Source organism: Equus asinus, chromosome 14 (genome assembly GCF_041296235.1).
Source record: "Equus asinus isolate D_3611 breed Donkey chromosome 14, EquAss-T2T_v2, whole genome shotgun sequence".
In the NCBI taxonomy this organism is placed as follows: domain Eukaryota; kingdom Metazoa; phylum Chordata; class Mammalia; order Perissodactyla; family Equidae; genus Equus; species Equus asinus.
This window is the reverse complement of record NC_091803.1, coordinates 33,819,889-33,837,514: the sequence shown is the minus strand read 5'-3', so window position 1 is coordinate 33,837,514 and position 17,626 is coordinate 33,819,889. Positions and strand designations below refer to the sequence as shown.

General features: G+C 38.1%; 1 protein-coding gene across 9 annotated transcripts in view; it reads right to left on the bottom strand.

The window, feature by feature from the left end:
• The window catches only part of DNAH3 (dynein axonemal heavy chain 3), a 167,162-nt gene that overhangs the window by 42,695 nt on the left and 106,841 nt on the right, over positions 1-17,626 (bottom strand). For all 9 annotated transcript variants that reach the window (XR_011494269.1, XR_011494270.1, XM_044747042.2 and 6 more), the window contains 3 exons: positions 8,760-8,863; positions 6,164-6,458; positions 4,228-4,407 (listed from right to left, as the gene is read on the bottom strand). Coding sequence is in view for 7 of the 9 variants with exons in the window: in XM_044747042.2 (XP_044602977.2) it covers positions 4,228-4,407; positions 6,164-6,458; positions 8,760-8,863 (579 nt within the window). In the remaining 2 variants the exon portion in view is untranslated. The remainder of the gene's footprint in view (positions 1-4,227; positions 4,408-6,163; positions 6,459-8,759; positions 8,864-17,626) is intronic.

Here is a 17,626-nt window from a genome sequence, read left to right as displayed (position 1 = left end):
GTTGTGCAACCTTTACCACAATCAATTTTAGAACATTTTAATCACCCCAAAAAGAAATCTTGTACCCATTGACTGCCAATTTCCTTATAGCCCTCAGCAACTAACAATTTATTTTCAGTCTCTATAGATTTGCCTGCTTATCTTTTTTCTAAAAAAAAAAAGATTTTATTATATAAAGTAAAACACAGATACAGAAAATTTCACAAAAAAAGGTATGGTTTAGTGAATCACTGCTTAGTTAACACCCTTACAGCTACCATTCAGGTCAAGAAACACAACTTTGCCAGCCCTCCACAGAAGCCCCTCTACATATCACATCCCCATCATAGCCCTCTCTCTCCAGAAGTTACCACTATCCTGCTTCTATAGTAATTGCTGCCTTGCATTTCTTTTTTTTTTAAAGATTTAATTTTTTTCCTTTTTCTCCCCAAAGCTCCCTGGTACATAGTTGTATATTCTTCGTTGTGGGTCCTTCTAGTTGTGGCATGTGGGACGCTGCCTCAGCGGGGTTTGATGAGCAGTGCCATGTCCGTGCCCAGTATTCGAACCAATGAAACACTAGGCCACCTGCAGCAGAGCGCGCAAACTTAACCACTCGGCCACGGGGCCAGCCCCTGCCTTGCATTTCTTTATGGTTTTTATTAACCAAGTGTTCATTCCTAGGCATTAGAGTTTAATCCTACCAATTAAAAGAACATATATATTTAAGTCTCTTTTAATCTATAGGTTCCCCTCCATCTTTTTATCTTTTATCTGTTGAATATCTGAGCTGTTTGATCTGTAGTTTCCACAGTCAGGATTTTGCTGATTACATACTCATGGGGCATTTGATTCTGTTCCTCTGTCCTCTGTGTTTTCTACTAATTTGCAGCTGGATCCAGAGACTTGATCAGATTCAGGTTTCATCTCTTTGGCCAGACTACATTTGATGGGACATTCTTTCATCAGAAGACACATGATGATGTCTCTCCTTTTGTGATGTTGGTAGCTACTGACGCTCAATGGCTAGATCCATTAATTCACTGAGGATTGTAAAGTGGTAACATTCTGATTCTTTCTTTTTTATTTATTAATGCAATATTTTTAAAGAGACACATGTGGGGGATACCCTGCCAACTAGTTTTGTTGTAAATGTTGTTTATAGGTTTTTGGTTTTGTTATCTAGTTGCTCTGTTTATGGGGATTTGGGAAGATCCAAAAATTATTCTGCTGCTGCTGCTGCTGTTTTCCCAAAATTCTTTCCATAGTTTATATTTATATCTATATCTACATCCAGATCTCCACTATAGTTATATATTGACATACATGGGTTTTACTTTTTTAAAAAAATACCCGACTAATATCTTACACATCATTAATATGGAACTACTGACAGTTATGTGAACTTAAGGAAGTCACTTACCTTTTTGATGATAAGGATAATAATAGTGCTTAATGTCTGTTAGTGCTTATTATGTTACCCAAACCCAGGTCAGTCTTCCACCAAACCATGCTCTCAACCACCATACTATATTGCCTTGAGCCTCAGTTTCCCCATCTCAGCCCTAACAACTGGCAACTGCTCTGGTAATTATCAGCTAGGCTGTTGGTCCTCTGCTGAACACAATTTTATTAAACATCAACATCAGATGTGGTCACTCCCTGACTATGATGGGACAAAACAGAAACAAGATTGCTCTACAACCATGAAAATAACCAAAATTCCTTCCTATCTAACAGGAGTGACTCTTTCTATACCAAGTGACAGCTCTAGCCCCATTCATTCCTCCTGCCTCCTAGAAAAAAATTAAGATACCCACTCATCAAATTGTCCCCACTTCCTGAGAGTACCCCATCCAGAACAGAGCCCCTGGTTCTTAAACCTGCCCTCAAATCACCAGCACAAGCCCATTTCATTCCCTTTCACCAGGCACTCCCACAGTTCTCCCTCGGTGCAGACACACTTGCTGCAGCAAATTAATAAGCCTAATTTCACTTGACTACAGATGTGTTCTGGCAGTCTTTGGGAAATGAGCTTTAGTATAGAATCTTTTCAAAAATCATATTGTGATGTAGCTTGAAAACGGTCAAATGTCAAGCAAATGTTAGTTATTACTATTTCTGTGATATGTGCTGGAAGCAGATATTACCTTTGGAATAGGTGTTTTTTTAATCTATGAGGAAGATTAGCCCTGAGCTAACATATGTGCCAATCTTCCTCTACTTTTCTGTGGGATACCTCCACAGCATGGCTGATGAGTGGCATAGGCCCACACCTGGGATCCGAACCCATGAACCCTGGGCCGCCAAAGCAGAGTGCGCAGAACTTTAACCACTCGGCCATGGGGCCAGCCCCTGGAATAGGTCTTTTTCCCCCCAGTTTTACTGAGATATAATTGACATATAACATATATAACTTTAAGATGTACAACGTGACGATTTGATATACATATGAAAAATGATTACCACAATAAAGTTAGTTAACACTTCCACCATCTCGCATAACTACCATTTTTTTTTGTTGCTAACTAGAGTCACCATGCTGTACATTACTTCCCCAGAATTTACTCATCTTATAACTGGAAGTTTGTATGCTTTGATTAACATTTTCTCATTTTCCCTACTTCCTCAGGCCCTGGTAACCACCATTCTATTCTTGTTTCTATGAGTTTGGGTTTTTTAGATTCCACATAAAAGTGAGATCATACAGGATTTCTTTTCTCTGTCTGACTTATTTCACTTAGCATAATACCCTTAAGATCAATCCATGTTGTCACAAATGGCAGGATTTCATTCTTTTTTATGGCTGAATAATATTGCATTGTGTGTGTGTATGTATACATATATATATACACACATATATCTCACATTTTCTTTATCCATTCATCCGTTGGTGGACATTTAGGTTGTTTCCATGTCTTGCAATGAACATGGGTGTGTAGGTACCTCTTTGGTATAGTGACTTTGTTTCCTTCAGATATACACCCAGAAGTGGAATTGTTGGATCATATGGTAGTGCTATTTTTAATTTTTTGAGGAACTTCCATACTGTTTTCCACAAGGGCTGTATCAATTTACACTCCCACCAACAGTGCACAAGGGTTCTCTTTTTTCCACATCCTAACACTTGTTATCTCTTGATTTTCTGATAATAGCCATTCTACAGGTGTGAGGTGATATCTCATTGTGTGTTTTTTTTTTTTGCATTTTCCTGATGATTAGTGATATTGAGTATCTTTTCATGTACCTATTGGCCATTTGTAGGTCATCTTTGAAAAAATGTCTATTCAAGTCCTCTGCCAATTTTTTAATTGAATTGTTTGCTATTCTGCTATTAAGTTGTGTGAGTTCCTTACATATTTTGTATACTAACCTGATACCAGATAGATGGTTTGCAAATATTTTTTCCCATTGAATTGCTAGGTCTTAGAGAAAAGTAATATACTAAGCTCCTCTCCCTCTCACTGGTGAGAGAGGTGTTGAATTAATAGATGCTAGGTGCCTGAGATCCTGCTATATTCAAACCCAAGGCAAAAGTACCCCTGGATTCTATACTTGAAGTGGAAGGTGATGGTTTGGGTACCCAAATAAGACCACCCTGTTAATTTTCCTTACTTTACAGATGAGAAAGCTAGATGCCAGAGGGGAGAGCAAGGCCACAGAATCTTAAGTCTGGAAATGGCATTTAGATTGTCAACAAAGGGTGTATCTCAGAATAAAAATACAGATACCTGTAGACCTGGATGGATCGAGTTGCACATGAAGTGAAATATACTCCTGAACTGTAAGATGATAGGGGAGAATTTGTTCGTTTGGTTATTATTATTTTAGTTAGGACACTTTGGGTTAAGTGTTCTGTCTCTGGCAATCTGAAGAATTGTAAGAAACACAACAGGTAACTCTATTATGTACGCCTAATTGAGAACCTCTGATCTAGCCTCCCTCCTGGAACACGTGCTGGCCGCACTGAACTGTCCTCTTCATAGGAGGCTTTCTGTTCCTCTAGGGCCTAGCCAAAGATTCCTCACATCCTCTTTTCATCTTCCTATCCTATTTTATACAAACTTCCAACATTAAACATTCAAATACCACTCCCTGGAGTTAATCCAAACCCCTCTGGCTGCAGCCTAAACACACTTTTTTCTGCCTTCCATCAGGACAAGGTGCCCTGAACCAACCTTCCACCCATAAGGGTGGTCCACCTCTGCTGGGGGGTAAAGAGGAATGAACTCTCTCTCCTTCACGTACCAGTAATGTCATTCCTTCCTCCCCCGGGGGGGCCCATGGCTGTCACAAGCAGCACATCCACAATGTCCAGCCTGGTTGTGTCCTTTTTGTCAAACCAGTAACCGTGGTCAATCCATTGCCTCAGGAGCTCGATGGGGGGCTGGGCCCCATATACTTCTTTGGCTGGCATATTGAGGTCATCTGGAGAAAGAAGCCAGGGCCACACACTGTAAGTCTATGGGCTCCTCTGCTCTCACAGGAGGCAATGATGACTATTCCCTCCATGAGAGAGCCCATGCCTAGTTGTCCCATCCCCACTCCAGGCAGAGCTCAGCCAGTGGACATTCTAACCATATGGGAAGAGGTTTTCCTGGGTTCTGGGCTCTCCTGCCTCACTGAGATCTCTGTCCATTATGACTTTAAGGATGCACAGATTGGCATTAACAAACAGGCATATAATTTTTTCCCATTTCCTCAATCAAAAAATATTGATTGTCTACTATGTGCTAGACATTTTGTTAATTGCTAGAGATATGATGGTGAGGAAGATAGTCATGCTCCCAGCCAACCAAGTATTTAATTCAACTAGCAGGTAATAGTTGAATTCCAATGGGAGCAAGGCTTTGGACTAGGGTTTTTGAGGAACAAAACCAAAATGGCAAGAATAGATTGTGGCTTCCTCAAGGGTAGGGATTGATTTTGTCCAACAGCACATTACCCAGTCCTGGCACATAGAAAGCACTCAATAAAATAGAGGCTCTTTTTTCTCCAATGAACACTGATTGAATGCCCAATTTGTGTCATGTAACATTTTAGGAGTCTTATACATATTGTCTCATTTAATCCAAATAATGACTTTATAAGGAAGATAGTATTACTTTTATGTTAGAGGTGAGGAACTCAGGGTCATGGAAGTTAAGTCACAACATACCCAGGGTTAAAAAGTGAGATTTGAACCTAGATCTGTTTTGCTGCAAAGCTTAAACTGTTTTTTGGATATGCCATAAAAATAGGAAGAAAGAACAGGTTGGAAGAAAGGAGAAAGGGAGGAAAAGAAAAGAAAATAAGATCCCTGCCTTTAAGGAGCTGATGTTAGTTGGTAAGGACATAAATGTGTAAATGTTTACTATCAATACATGAATTTTAAAGACAGGACATGAGATAACCCAGAAGAGTAGGGCATTACTATTACTAAATTAGAACTCTATGAGTCAGCAATAAGACAGTGGAAAACATATTTGGCACCGAGAAATCTGGTTTTGGCTGATGGCTCCAGAATTTTCTACATGTTTGACCCAGAACAGGGAATTTAACCTTCTGGAGCTTCCATTAACTGACTAGTAAAATGAGAATGATGGGTAACAACCTCACAGGGTTTGAGGATCAAATGAAATAAATGAGAAAGTGCTTTGTAAACAGGTAAAATCCTGGGAAAATTCAATGTGCTTATTTCACAAATATTTATTTAGCAAATATTAGATTTCTCCACTTACTGATAACATATTTATCTGACACAAAATGGAAGAAGGGTCTTATAACAAAGTGTGTGTTGCTTTTAGAAATACAAGAGGGCAAACACCACAATCCCCTTCTGGGTAACCTTGCTGATCCAAGGGCTCAGCTTCATCTCAGGGGAAACTGGGAGCCTCCCTCAGGAGAAAAGGCCTGGACCACGTCTTACTTATTGAAAATTTGGCATACAGTACATGGTCAACAAACACTTCACAATGAAAGAAGAAAAGGACAGGAAAGACAAAATAAAAGAAGGAAAAAAGAGAGGAAAAAAGGAACGGAGGAGGGAGGAAAGGAAGGAATACTAAATTATATTAATCAGAAATATTTTATCTCCCAGCGAGAGTGAAAGGACTGTACACTGGCCCTACAAGGGGAGGTTCTGGTTGGCTGCAGCTTGGAGTAGAAGAATCTGGTTGTGTCCAGATCCAGGCCAATGCCTTACCTACAAATACCACTGCTTTCTTCCCTATGGGAGGCCCAAAAAGGCCCTTCCGACGTCGATCCAGCTTGGACATGATGATATCTTGAGTCTGATTGGCTGACGTTCTGGCAGAGAAATTGATGCAGTTGGGCAGGTAGGTATTTTTGGGAAGGTGGAGAAGGAAGTTGTTGGTGATGACTGATTTGCCAGTGCCTGTGGGTCCCACAAACAGCACTGGAATCTCATGGTCCAGGTAGGTTTTCAAGAAGAAGGACTGCCGGGCTGTCTCCATTGTGGGGATGATGAGTTCTGAGACCTGTGCCACAAAACATGGGTGAGTCCTGGTCCTGGGCCCAGGAGGCTACGTCTTGGCATTTAGGAGACTTGGGTTCCATCCTTACTATCCATTCAGCTCCATCCCTTACTATCTTACGATCTTGAGTGAGTATTTAACCTCTCCAGAAGCCTCAGTTTCTTTATCTGTAAAGTGGGATAATAATGGCACCTAGTTCACTGAGCTGTTTTGAGGATAAATGAGATCATGCACATCAACACAGGCATTATTGCCCCTATTTTGTAGGTGAGGAAACTGAGGTCCAGAGCTCTTCTGCAACTTGCCCAAGTAACACAGCGAGTGAGTGGTAATGCAAGGATTTGAATCCCAGCCTGTCTGATTCCAAAGTCTATATTCTTAACCACTGAACTGTCATAAACACCAATTACAGTAAAGATGCAGCCCTCTGAGACTATTGCTCTGAACCAATCTGTCTGCCTCACCCCAGGCAAGGTCCACCTCCCATATGCCATCTATACTGCCTGTCACAGAAGGGTTGGGTGTGGCACTTGACCCCCATTCCCTGTGCTTCTTCCTCCTCTGCTTTTCCCAACACTTAGATTCTTGGTTCTAAGACCCACCACCTCCTCTTAGCCCTTTTTCTAATATGGAGATTGCAACATTCTTTCTGGTATTTAGACCCCAATGAACCGTAAGGACTTGGTGTTGGGCTACTGGAATCTCTATTACTTTGGGTAGAACACATTACCTTAGCTTGGATTATATGAGCCCAAACCCTGTCATCAGCCATTTGACCACATTTGGTTCCCCCATGGGGGCAGAGAAAGTGACAGGAAGCTGTATATCATATGCTGTAGTTTCCTTATATGTCTAGGCTGGAAGGGGCTAGTGAATATGGAATCAGTGTGTTGCACAACTTCAGGGAGTACCATTCACACAGTGTTTTTATAAGTGATGCCCCTAAAGCAAAATTAGACCATAATGCAAATGGCGCCAACAGGGACTGTGCAACATGGCGGCTCTGTATAAACTGGTAGGCAAAGACTTGGCTTCTTTTGGTAAGTAATTTGATCAAAGGAAAAGGAAGAGACAGGGCAAGGGAACTGAAGTGGAGAGGAAGAGAATTAATAGGTGCTGAGCTATGGATATTTTCCTATGAGCTACGATGTTTTGTATTATCCCCTGCAGTCTTCCCAGTAACCCTCTGATGCAGGAATATTATTAGCTCAGTTTTTTAGATGAAAAAACTGAGGCTAGAGGATTGCTGGCTAACTTGTCCAGAGCCACAGAGTCAATAAGTGATGCTGAATGTAGAAGCAGGTGCAAGATGCTTATTTTGCTACCAAGACTGGGAATTTGAAGCAAGTTGGGTTTCATCAATTTTTAGTTTCAGGGACTAGAACAATTGTTTGACAAGAGAGAAATTTCCAGCAGAAGTGAAAATATTTTCTGCACTGGATTTTTTTTTATTTGTATGAATTCAGCAAGATTTCAAACCCCTGGAGTTCAAGCGACTAAGCTTTCAAGGAGAATTTAAGTTTCAGACTCAGTGCTGGGGGCTTCTTTACAACACTCAGCCCCAGGGTGCGTCCTGAACGCAGAACACATTCACCTCTGCTTATCGCACCTTTGTCACAAGCAGCTGTGGTCCTGCCTGCTGTCTGACTTGATTGCAATATTCCCACTTTCCCATCCGCCATCTACCACTCCACTCTGAACGATCTGCAATCACCCCCAGAAAGATAAAGTATGTCCACTACGTACTACTAACAGACGCATAAAAGTGCACATCTGGAAAAATTTTCCAACGGAAAATGGGCAGGAGTTGTAGGTGAATCATCTGCTAACCAGAAAACCTATTAATCAGAACCAGTTTTTCTGAGAATTCTGATCAAGGAAATCTTTCTCTGGGGATTTAAAAGAAAAGTTAAGGATCTTTTTTGGTTGTGATGTGGGAGAGGTGGACTCGTGACACTTGGCATTACTGATAATGATAATCAGAGTAGCAACCACCATTGTTCTAGCACGTAGTACATGCCATGTGTTCATGTATATTGTCTTCAATCCTTCCAAACATCATTTAAGTATTCTATTTTGTAGTTGAGTAAACTTAGGCAGAGAAAGTGAAGCCTGGGTAAGGACTCTGGGTCTCTCTGATTCTAAACTCCATGCTCTTGAAGGCTCAATCCAGCTCATGTTTGAACCTTTTTCTAAAGAAAGTTCTTAAAAATGCTAACACAAAACTGATGTTAATTGATCCACCTTGGAAATACTGGGGTCATTTTGGAAACCAAAGTTCCACGGCCAATACCTCTCTTTTACCTTTGCATTAGTTGGGATATTTTCTTCCTCTTTGTTGATATACTCTGTCCATGTGTACCAATGTCCACTACCTTGCTTGAGGAAATAAAAATCATAGATGCTTCCTGGACCCAAAGAAACAGAACAGGTCATTAGCACACCAGAGGTTTACATTTCACATTTGAGGTATTTAACTACTTCAGCCGCAGGCATCTGAAAACATATAACTACCAGCACCAGCATAGTTATGGTGAAACTCCATGTTGTCAGTAACTGCATAAACTGGAACATCACTGTTTAAAGAGAACTGACTTTATTATTTGTATAAAAATGATGGGTGCTAATTATACAAGTAATTATTTTAATAATGTAAACAGGAAGTATTGAAAGGAACGAAAAAATGATTTCATTTTTTTTCAAGAAGGGACTTATAGATGCTCAGTTCTCTCAGTTCTTGCATGTTTGAGAATGTCTGCTTGTTGCTTTTGCATTTGAACAGTGACTCGAATGAGAGTAACATTCTCACGACATATTTTCTTTCCCTCAGAATTCTGTAGACCATCACTCTGTTAAGCTTCCTTGTGTTCTAAGCTGCTGCTCAGAAGTCTCAGACCCATCACATACTTCCCCTTTTATTGACTTTTTCCCCTATCTAGATGCCTGATGGAATCTTTTTTTTATCCTGGAAGTCCAATAATTTAATCAGGTTATTTCTTTTGGTCAATGATTCTCTACCTGTTTTTTCTTGGAACATAACACACTCTTACACTTCGTAGAAACAGTTCTTCATTTTACGAAAAATGTGTGCTCTTATATCTTTGTACGCACTGTCTATACTACTTAAGGAATTAGCATTTTTTGCCCTCTGTATCAATCACATTCTTTATAATTGCTTTAATGTATTTGCCTTTTTGTTCTATAGTAACTGTAATTATCTCAAACTTTTCCTCTAAACCATTTATTAAATGTCTAGCCTTGTATCCTTTTTCCTTGCTGGTTCTAATTTATCTGTTAGATTGTTAATGATATTGTCTGGTTCTCAGTTTGTTTCTTTGGTTTTTAAACCTCTCTTTTCCTCTAATTCTGTGGTTTTATCACCTCATTCAAAAACTTTTAAAGGACAGCTTTATTAAGATATAATCCATATACCATATAATTCACCCATTTCAAGTGTACAGTTCAATGGTTTACTAAAAATATATGTACATGTGAATATATTAATATTCAAAGAGTTGTTTAGTCATTACCATAATCAATTTTAGGACATTTCATCACACCCAAAAGAAACTGCATACCTCTTAGCTGTCACCCCCTAAATCCCCCTTCTGTCACCCAATGCCCAGGACTAGGCAACCACTAATCTAATTTCTGTCTCTATAGATTGACCTATTCTGTACATTTCATATAAATGAAACCATATAATATGTATTCTTTTGTGACTGGCTTCTTTCACTTATCAAAATGTTTTTAAGGTTCACCCATCTTGTAGCATGTATTATTACTTCATTTCTTTATATTGTTGAATAATATTCCCTTGTATGGATATACTATATAATATTTATTCATTCATCTGTTGATGGACATTTTGTCACCTCACCCTCTTTCCTCTGTGTATCACTCTTAGAAGGACAGTGAGGTGGGGGGTTCTGGGCTGGGAGATGCAGCATGCCAGATCTTTTGTTTCTCTTCTTGTCCACCACTTTTCAATGTTGATAGAATTAGGTTGTAACATTTTCTTTAGGCATTGCTGGGGAATTTCTACTCTTAAAATTTTGTTGTTGTTCATTTTATCAGGTATTAAAGGAGGGAGCTTCTGTTATCCTATGTCACTCTGCAGCTTTACCCAGAAGTCAATCTAGTACAACACTTTTAGAAAGCACTCTGGCACTATGCTTACAGAGCTCCAGAAACGGTCTCTAGCCTTAGTCAGAAATCCCACTTCTGGGAATTTATCATAAGGAAATAATTCGCAATGAAAATAACCTCTATACATGAGTACACAGCACCATCTGTGTTTGAAAAAATTTAGAAATAATTTACATGTTCCACATGAGGAGAGCAGTCAAAATTATGTCTTATAAGATGAATGGAATATTTTGCAGTTATTAAAACAATAGTTGCAAAAACTAAGTGTTAAATAGAAAATGCCTTTAAGAAACAATGACAGATGAAAACAGAAGAAGAAAAAAAGGAACATATGCCATTTCTGCTTCTACATAAAGAGATGAAAGCAGATGGACAAGACAGAGAAAAGATTTTTTGAAAATTAAACTACTTGTGATAGAGTGATATGAGCAGAGAGACAATTTTTGGTCATTTTTGTTTAATAGAATTGAATAGTTTTTGCAATAAAACAGGAGACACTAGGGGGCTGACCCCATGGCCTGGGGGTTAAGTTTGGTGTGCTCCACTTCTGCAGCCCAGGTTCATGGTTTTGGATATGGGGGGCATGGACCTACACCACTCATCAGCCATGCTGTGTTCGTGACCCACATATAAAATAGAGGAAGACTGGCACAGATGTTAGCTCAGGGCTAATCCTCCTCAAGCAAAAAAAGAGAAGGATTAGCAACAGATAGCTCAGGGCTAATCTTCCTCAGCAAAACAAAACAAAAAAAAAGAAGACACTAGAAGCATGACTCAGAAAAGCATATATCCCCCTTCCCTTGCTGATGTTATTAGCCAGAGCCAATTTGTGGCTTGATACACAGGAACATTTAGGCCAAAGAAAAAAGGTTCAACCGAGTAAAAGTGGATTTACCAGCTATGTTACCTTGGACAAGATTACCATTTGCTCTGTAAAATGGTCTGATTTTATGTCAGGCTTAGAGAATCCCTGTGGAGGGTGAATGAGATACATGCATCAAACAATTAGCATAGCTTTGGGAACACAGAAAGGTACTTGATAACATTTAGCTCTGGGTCTCTTTGGTTCTCATCAGAGTAATGATTTCCTTCACTCTGCCCTGTGTTTTTACTCAAACTCTGGTCCAGGTGCAAAGGCTAAAAGGGAGAATAGTAGAAATGCAGGAAGGCAAATGACTTCTATTACCTCTGACCCCTCCCCACCCAGCTCTGTTTTCCTCCCTTCACTTGGGAGAATAAGGTACACTTTTCAACACAGAAGTCAGTGAGTTTTCAAAGGACACACAATGAATGGGTGAATAAAGGGAAATTTAAAATTTTCTGGACAAATAAATCCCTGGTTGACAAACAAGGATCCATGTCACAAGATGTGAAACAAGCTTGAGAGAATCCTCCCAAGGCTGGTTGCTTTCCTTAATGTATGCTCATCAGCATAGTTCCCTCAGCATTTACTGCAGAGGTCCATTTACCCCACGGCTCCTAGATCAGGAAAAGCCCAGAAAACAATGGCCCGTGAGGTCAATAAGGCCTCCCTGGAGCTCTCACCATGAAAGCTAACAGAAGGTTGGAATTTTAACTCTGAGCCCTTGTAGAAAGGCTAGAAAGGCATTTTAAGCTCTTTAAGATGGTAATAAGAAAGTATACTCAAAGCCAGACACAAGGGGCCACAAATTACATGATTCCATGTATACAAAATGTCCAGAAAGGGCAAATCTATAGAAAGCAGGTGAGTGGTTGCCTGGGGCTGAGGATGGGAACAGGAATTAACTGAAAATGGGCATGAAAGATCTTACTAAGGTGATGAATGTTTTAAATTTGTTCTAATGTTCCAATGTTCTCCAAGTAGATTATGGTTGATTTTATGACAGATGCACAACTAGGTAAATTTACTAAAAAACCACTGATTTGTTCACTTAAGTAGGTGAATTTCATAGTATGTAAATTAGACCTCAATAAAGTTGTTGTATAAAAAAAGAAACCATACTTAGCACTTAAAACATATCTTTGGATTCAAATGGGTTCTGGCTAGGAGCTTTGCAATTTCCTACTAAAATACTTATGAAGGCACAAGAAAAAGAAATGGAATGATGTCACTGAAAATGAAGACTGAAAGAATCTGGGAAGAATCTCCTCTAATTAGATAGTAGATGAGCCAGACTGAGAAATCTTACTTCAAGAGACTGCATGAGAAAAGGCAATGAGGCCATCGAGTATATTCCTGACAGCCCCTTCAGATGCAGAGATGCAAGTTATATACCAAATAAAAAATTAGACAGCTGTTCCTTTGCCCTACCAGGTAACTACTCTGGGAGAACAGTCTCATTTTCTTCTTGTCCTTGTCTTGCCAGGCCATCTTTCTATAGCTGAGAGGGACAGCAGGGCCTCAGACCACAAAGAGTAAGAAGAAGGAGACGGTTGTGGCACCTTAAATTCAGTGAGGTATGGTCCTCCAAAGTAAAGATCCACAGTCGCTCCTCTGTTGAGGAACTTCCCTTTTTCAGAACATTAACAGATGAAACAAATAGAAAAGGCTGCCTCCAATGGCTAGCATTAGTTGATCACATGTGGTCATTGGATCTTGACCATCTCACCGCTCTTTACTCTAGACCACAGTTTACAACATTTAGGTTTATTTTTAAGGTGCTCTATGAATATTATTTACCCTGATCATGTCCAAAAGCAGTGAAAATTTTGAAAACTAGCAGGAAGAGAGCCGTATGATTACCATGGAGAAAAAGTAAAGCTTAACTTTCCATGGACGTGTTCACATCTATCACTTGTAAGGTGTCATTTTAGTCTTAAGAACACCCTTTTCAGAACCAAACCTGTTTTTAAGTAGAGTAGTTGCTGCAAAGGAAGGTATATGAAAAAGCCAGTTTGCAGTGCATGTGGAAATCATAGTTTTTCTTGTACTGCATCAGTTGAGTAGGAAGTGGAGGGAAGAGATCAGGCCATCAACAGTAGACAGGAGATGTTATAAGGCAAAGCCACCTAGAAACTGAGTGGGAGCTGTGCACATCACTATCCCTCCAGCTGCAGAAGGAAGGAAAGACGTCATCACAAAGTGGGCCAAGAACTGGGTCAAAGGCAAGTCATGCACCATCTTTGCTGATACAGAGCATAAATAGATTGATCCTGAAGGATGGGGAAAGCAGAAAACAACATACGGGACCCGTGAAAAAACACTGCAACATAAAGGAATATAATATGGAGATTGTACCTGAAGAGTATAACTCTAAATCTTTAACGTAGGACTCGAAACCAAATTTCAGGAAACTGTTTGGTATCCTAAATAGGGTGCAAAAAATCATTTTTATGGACTAGGAACAGAAACTCATAAGGAGAAAATAGGCTAAGATAAAAAGGCAAGATGAGATTAAAAAAGGGAGATAGATGAGCTAAGAGAAATGATGATAATGAAAATGACAGCAATAAAAATTGCAAATATTTACTTAACACTTTCTATATACCATGCTTTATTCTAAGCGTTTTTACATGTACTAACTCATCTAATTCTTTTTTTTTTTTTTGCAAATCTCTGTATTAACTCATTTAATTCTTACAAGAGCAGCATGAACATGTACTATTATTATTGCTCCCACTTTATAACTGAGGAAACTGAGAGGGATTAAGGAACTTGCTCAAGGTCACCCAGCTAGTAAGTATTGGAGCTAGACTCAAGCCCCGACAATTTGATTCCACAGCTGGTGCTTTTAATTATCACACTAAGAAAGGACAGCAAGGAAACAAAAGATATAACAGCAGAACTAAAATCATTCAAGACAGTAAAAGTATAATTGAACTTGTGGGTGATTCATATTAAAATGAAAAGTCTGCCAGTTATAAAATGTCATGAGGATGTCATGTACAGCACAGGGAATATAATCAATAATATTGTAATAACCTCATATAGTGACATGGTCACTAGACTTACTGTGGTGACCATTTTGTAACATATATAAATATCTAATCACTATGATATACATCTGAAACTAATAGGATATTGTATGTCAATTATAACTCAATAAAAAACAATTAAAAAATGAAAAGTCTATCTCAAAAGAGCAAAAACACAAAAATAAGAGGAGATGATAGATATGAAACTCAGAGAATAAAAAAACTTTCCCTTGCTGACTGAAAAGACTCATCATGGGAAAATAAACAAAACAAAGAGATCTATGCCTAGACACAGTCTGCTAAAAAACCCAAAACGCACGCGAGAATATTTTAAAAGGAACATAAACAGATCAATCAGAACATATGAAAAACAAGCAACTGCTATATATAAAAAATTCAATCTCACTTCTAATTAAAAAGAGAAGAAACTTAAATTAGATATACTATTTCCACACTTTAAATGTAAACAGAACACCAAAATACATGAGGCAAAACTGACAGAACTGCAAGGAGAAACGGAAAAATCTAATACTATAGCTGGGGACTTCAACACCCCTCTATCAGTAATTGAGAGCTAGGAGGCAGAAAATGAGTGAGGATGTAGTTAAACTGAATAGCACCATCATCAATCAAATGGATCTAATCAACATTTATAGATTTGTTCATCCAACAATAGCAGAAGACATTCTTCTCAAGCTCACACGGAACATTCACCAAGATAAACCACATTCTGGGCCATAAAACACACCTCAAAATTTTTAAAAGAATAGAAATCATACAATGTCTGCTCTTAGACTACAATGCAATTAAACTAGAAGTCAATAACAAAAAGATAGTCGGAATATCCCCAAATACTTGGAGATTAAATAACATTCTTCTAAATAACACATGGGTCAAAGAAGACTCAAGAGAAATTTAAATATTTTGAACTAAGTGAAAATGAAAATACAACTTTTCAAAATCTGTGGGATGCAGTGAAAAAAGTGCTTACAGGGATATTTATAGCATTGAATGAATATATTAGAAAAGAAGAAAGCTCTAAAATCAATAATCTAAGATTTCACCTTAGGAAACTAGAAAAAGAAGAGCAAATTAAGCAGAAGGAAAGTAAAAATAAATATTACAGCAGAAATCATGAAACTGAAAACAGATAATTAATAGATAAAATCAACAAAATCAAAAACTGTTTCTTCGAAAAGATTAATAAAATCGATAAACCTCTAGCCAGCCTATCAAGAAAAAAGAGAGATGACAGAAATTACTGACATCAGAAAGAAAAAAGGGGCAATCACTACTGATTCCATGGATATTAACAGATAATAAAGGAATATTAGAACAACTCTGTGACCACAAATTTGATAACTTAGATGAACTAGGGAAATTCCTTGAAAGACACAAACAGAAAGCACCAGGCCCAGATGTGTTCACTGGTGAATCCTGGTGAATTCTACCAAACATTTAAGGAAGAAATGATACCAATTCTCTACAATCACTTTCAGAAAATTAGCAGCTGAGAGAACACTATATAACTTATTCTATGATGTCAGCATTACCCTAATACCACAACCAGACAAAGACATTACAAGATAGGAAAATTATAGACCAACATCTCTCATCAACATAGATGCAAAAATCCTCAACAAAATATTAGCAAATCAAACCCAACAATATATAAAAATAATTACACAACACAACCAAGTGGGATTTATTCCAGACATGTAAGGCTAGTTCAACATCCAAAAATCAGTTAATGTAATCTATACATCGACAGGCTGAAGAAGAAAAATCACACAATCATATCAACAGATTCAAAAAAAGCATTTGACAAAATCCAATACCCACTCATAATAAAAACTCTGAGTGAACTGTAAATAGAGGGGAACTTCCTCAATTTGATAAAGACTATCAGCAAAACATCTAGAGCTAACATATTAGGGTCAGGAACTAGATACTTTCCCCCTAAGATCAGGAGCAAGATAAAGATGTCCCCTCCTATCATTCCTATTCAACAGCATACAGGAAGTCCTAGCTAATGCAATAAGAAAAGAAAAGGAAATAAAAGATTAGGAAGGAATAAATAAAACTGTCTTTGTTTGCAGATGACATGATTGTCCATGCAGGAAATCCCAAAAGAATCAATAAATAACTCCTGGAACTTGTAAGTGATTACAGCAAGGTTGTAGAATACAAGGTTAATATACAAAAGACAATTGCTTTCTTATATATCAGAAATGAAAAACTAGAATTGAAACTAAAAATACAACACCATTTACATTAGCACCAAAAATTTAAATACTTAGGCATAAATCCAATAAAAAATGTACCAGAGCTATATGAGGAAAATTGCAAAATGCTAATGAAAGAAATCAAAGGAGATCTAAATCAATGGAGATATAATCCATGTTCATGCATAGAAAGAATCAAAATTGTTAAGATGTCTGTTTTTCTCAACTTGATCTATATATTCAACACAATCCCAACTGAAATCCCAGCAAGTTATTTTGTAGATATCTACAAACTGATTCTAAAGTTTATACAGAAAGGTAAAAGATCCAGAACAGCCAATACAATATTGAAGGAGAATAAAGTCAGACGACTGACACTACCCAAGTTCAAGACATAGTATGAAGATACAGTAATCAAGACAGTACAGTACTGGCAAAGCATGAACAAATAGATCAATGGAACAGATCAGAGAGCCCATACAAATAAACCCACACAAATATATTCATCTTTGACAAAAGAACAAAGACAATTCAATGGAGAATAGTCTTTTCAATAATAGGTCCTGGGACAAGTATGTATCTATGGGCAAAAAAAAAGAATCTAGACACAGGTCTCACACCTTTCACAAAAATTAATTCAAAATGGATGGTACATCTAAATGTAAAACACAAAACTATAAAATTTCTAGAAGATAACAGAAAAAAATTGAGGTGACTTTGGGTTTGGTGATGACTTTTTAGATCCATGAAAGAAAAAATTGATGTTAGACTTAATTAAAATTAAAAACTTCTGCTCTGAGAAGACACTGTTAGCAAATGAAAAGACAAGCCACAGTCTGGGAGGAAATATCTGCAAAACATATATCTGATAAAGGACTTGTATCCAAAATATACAAAGAA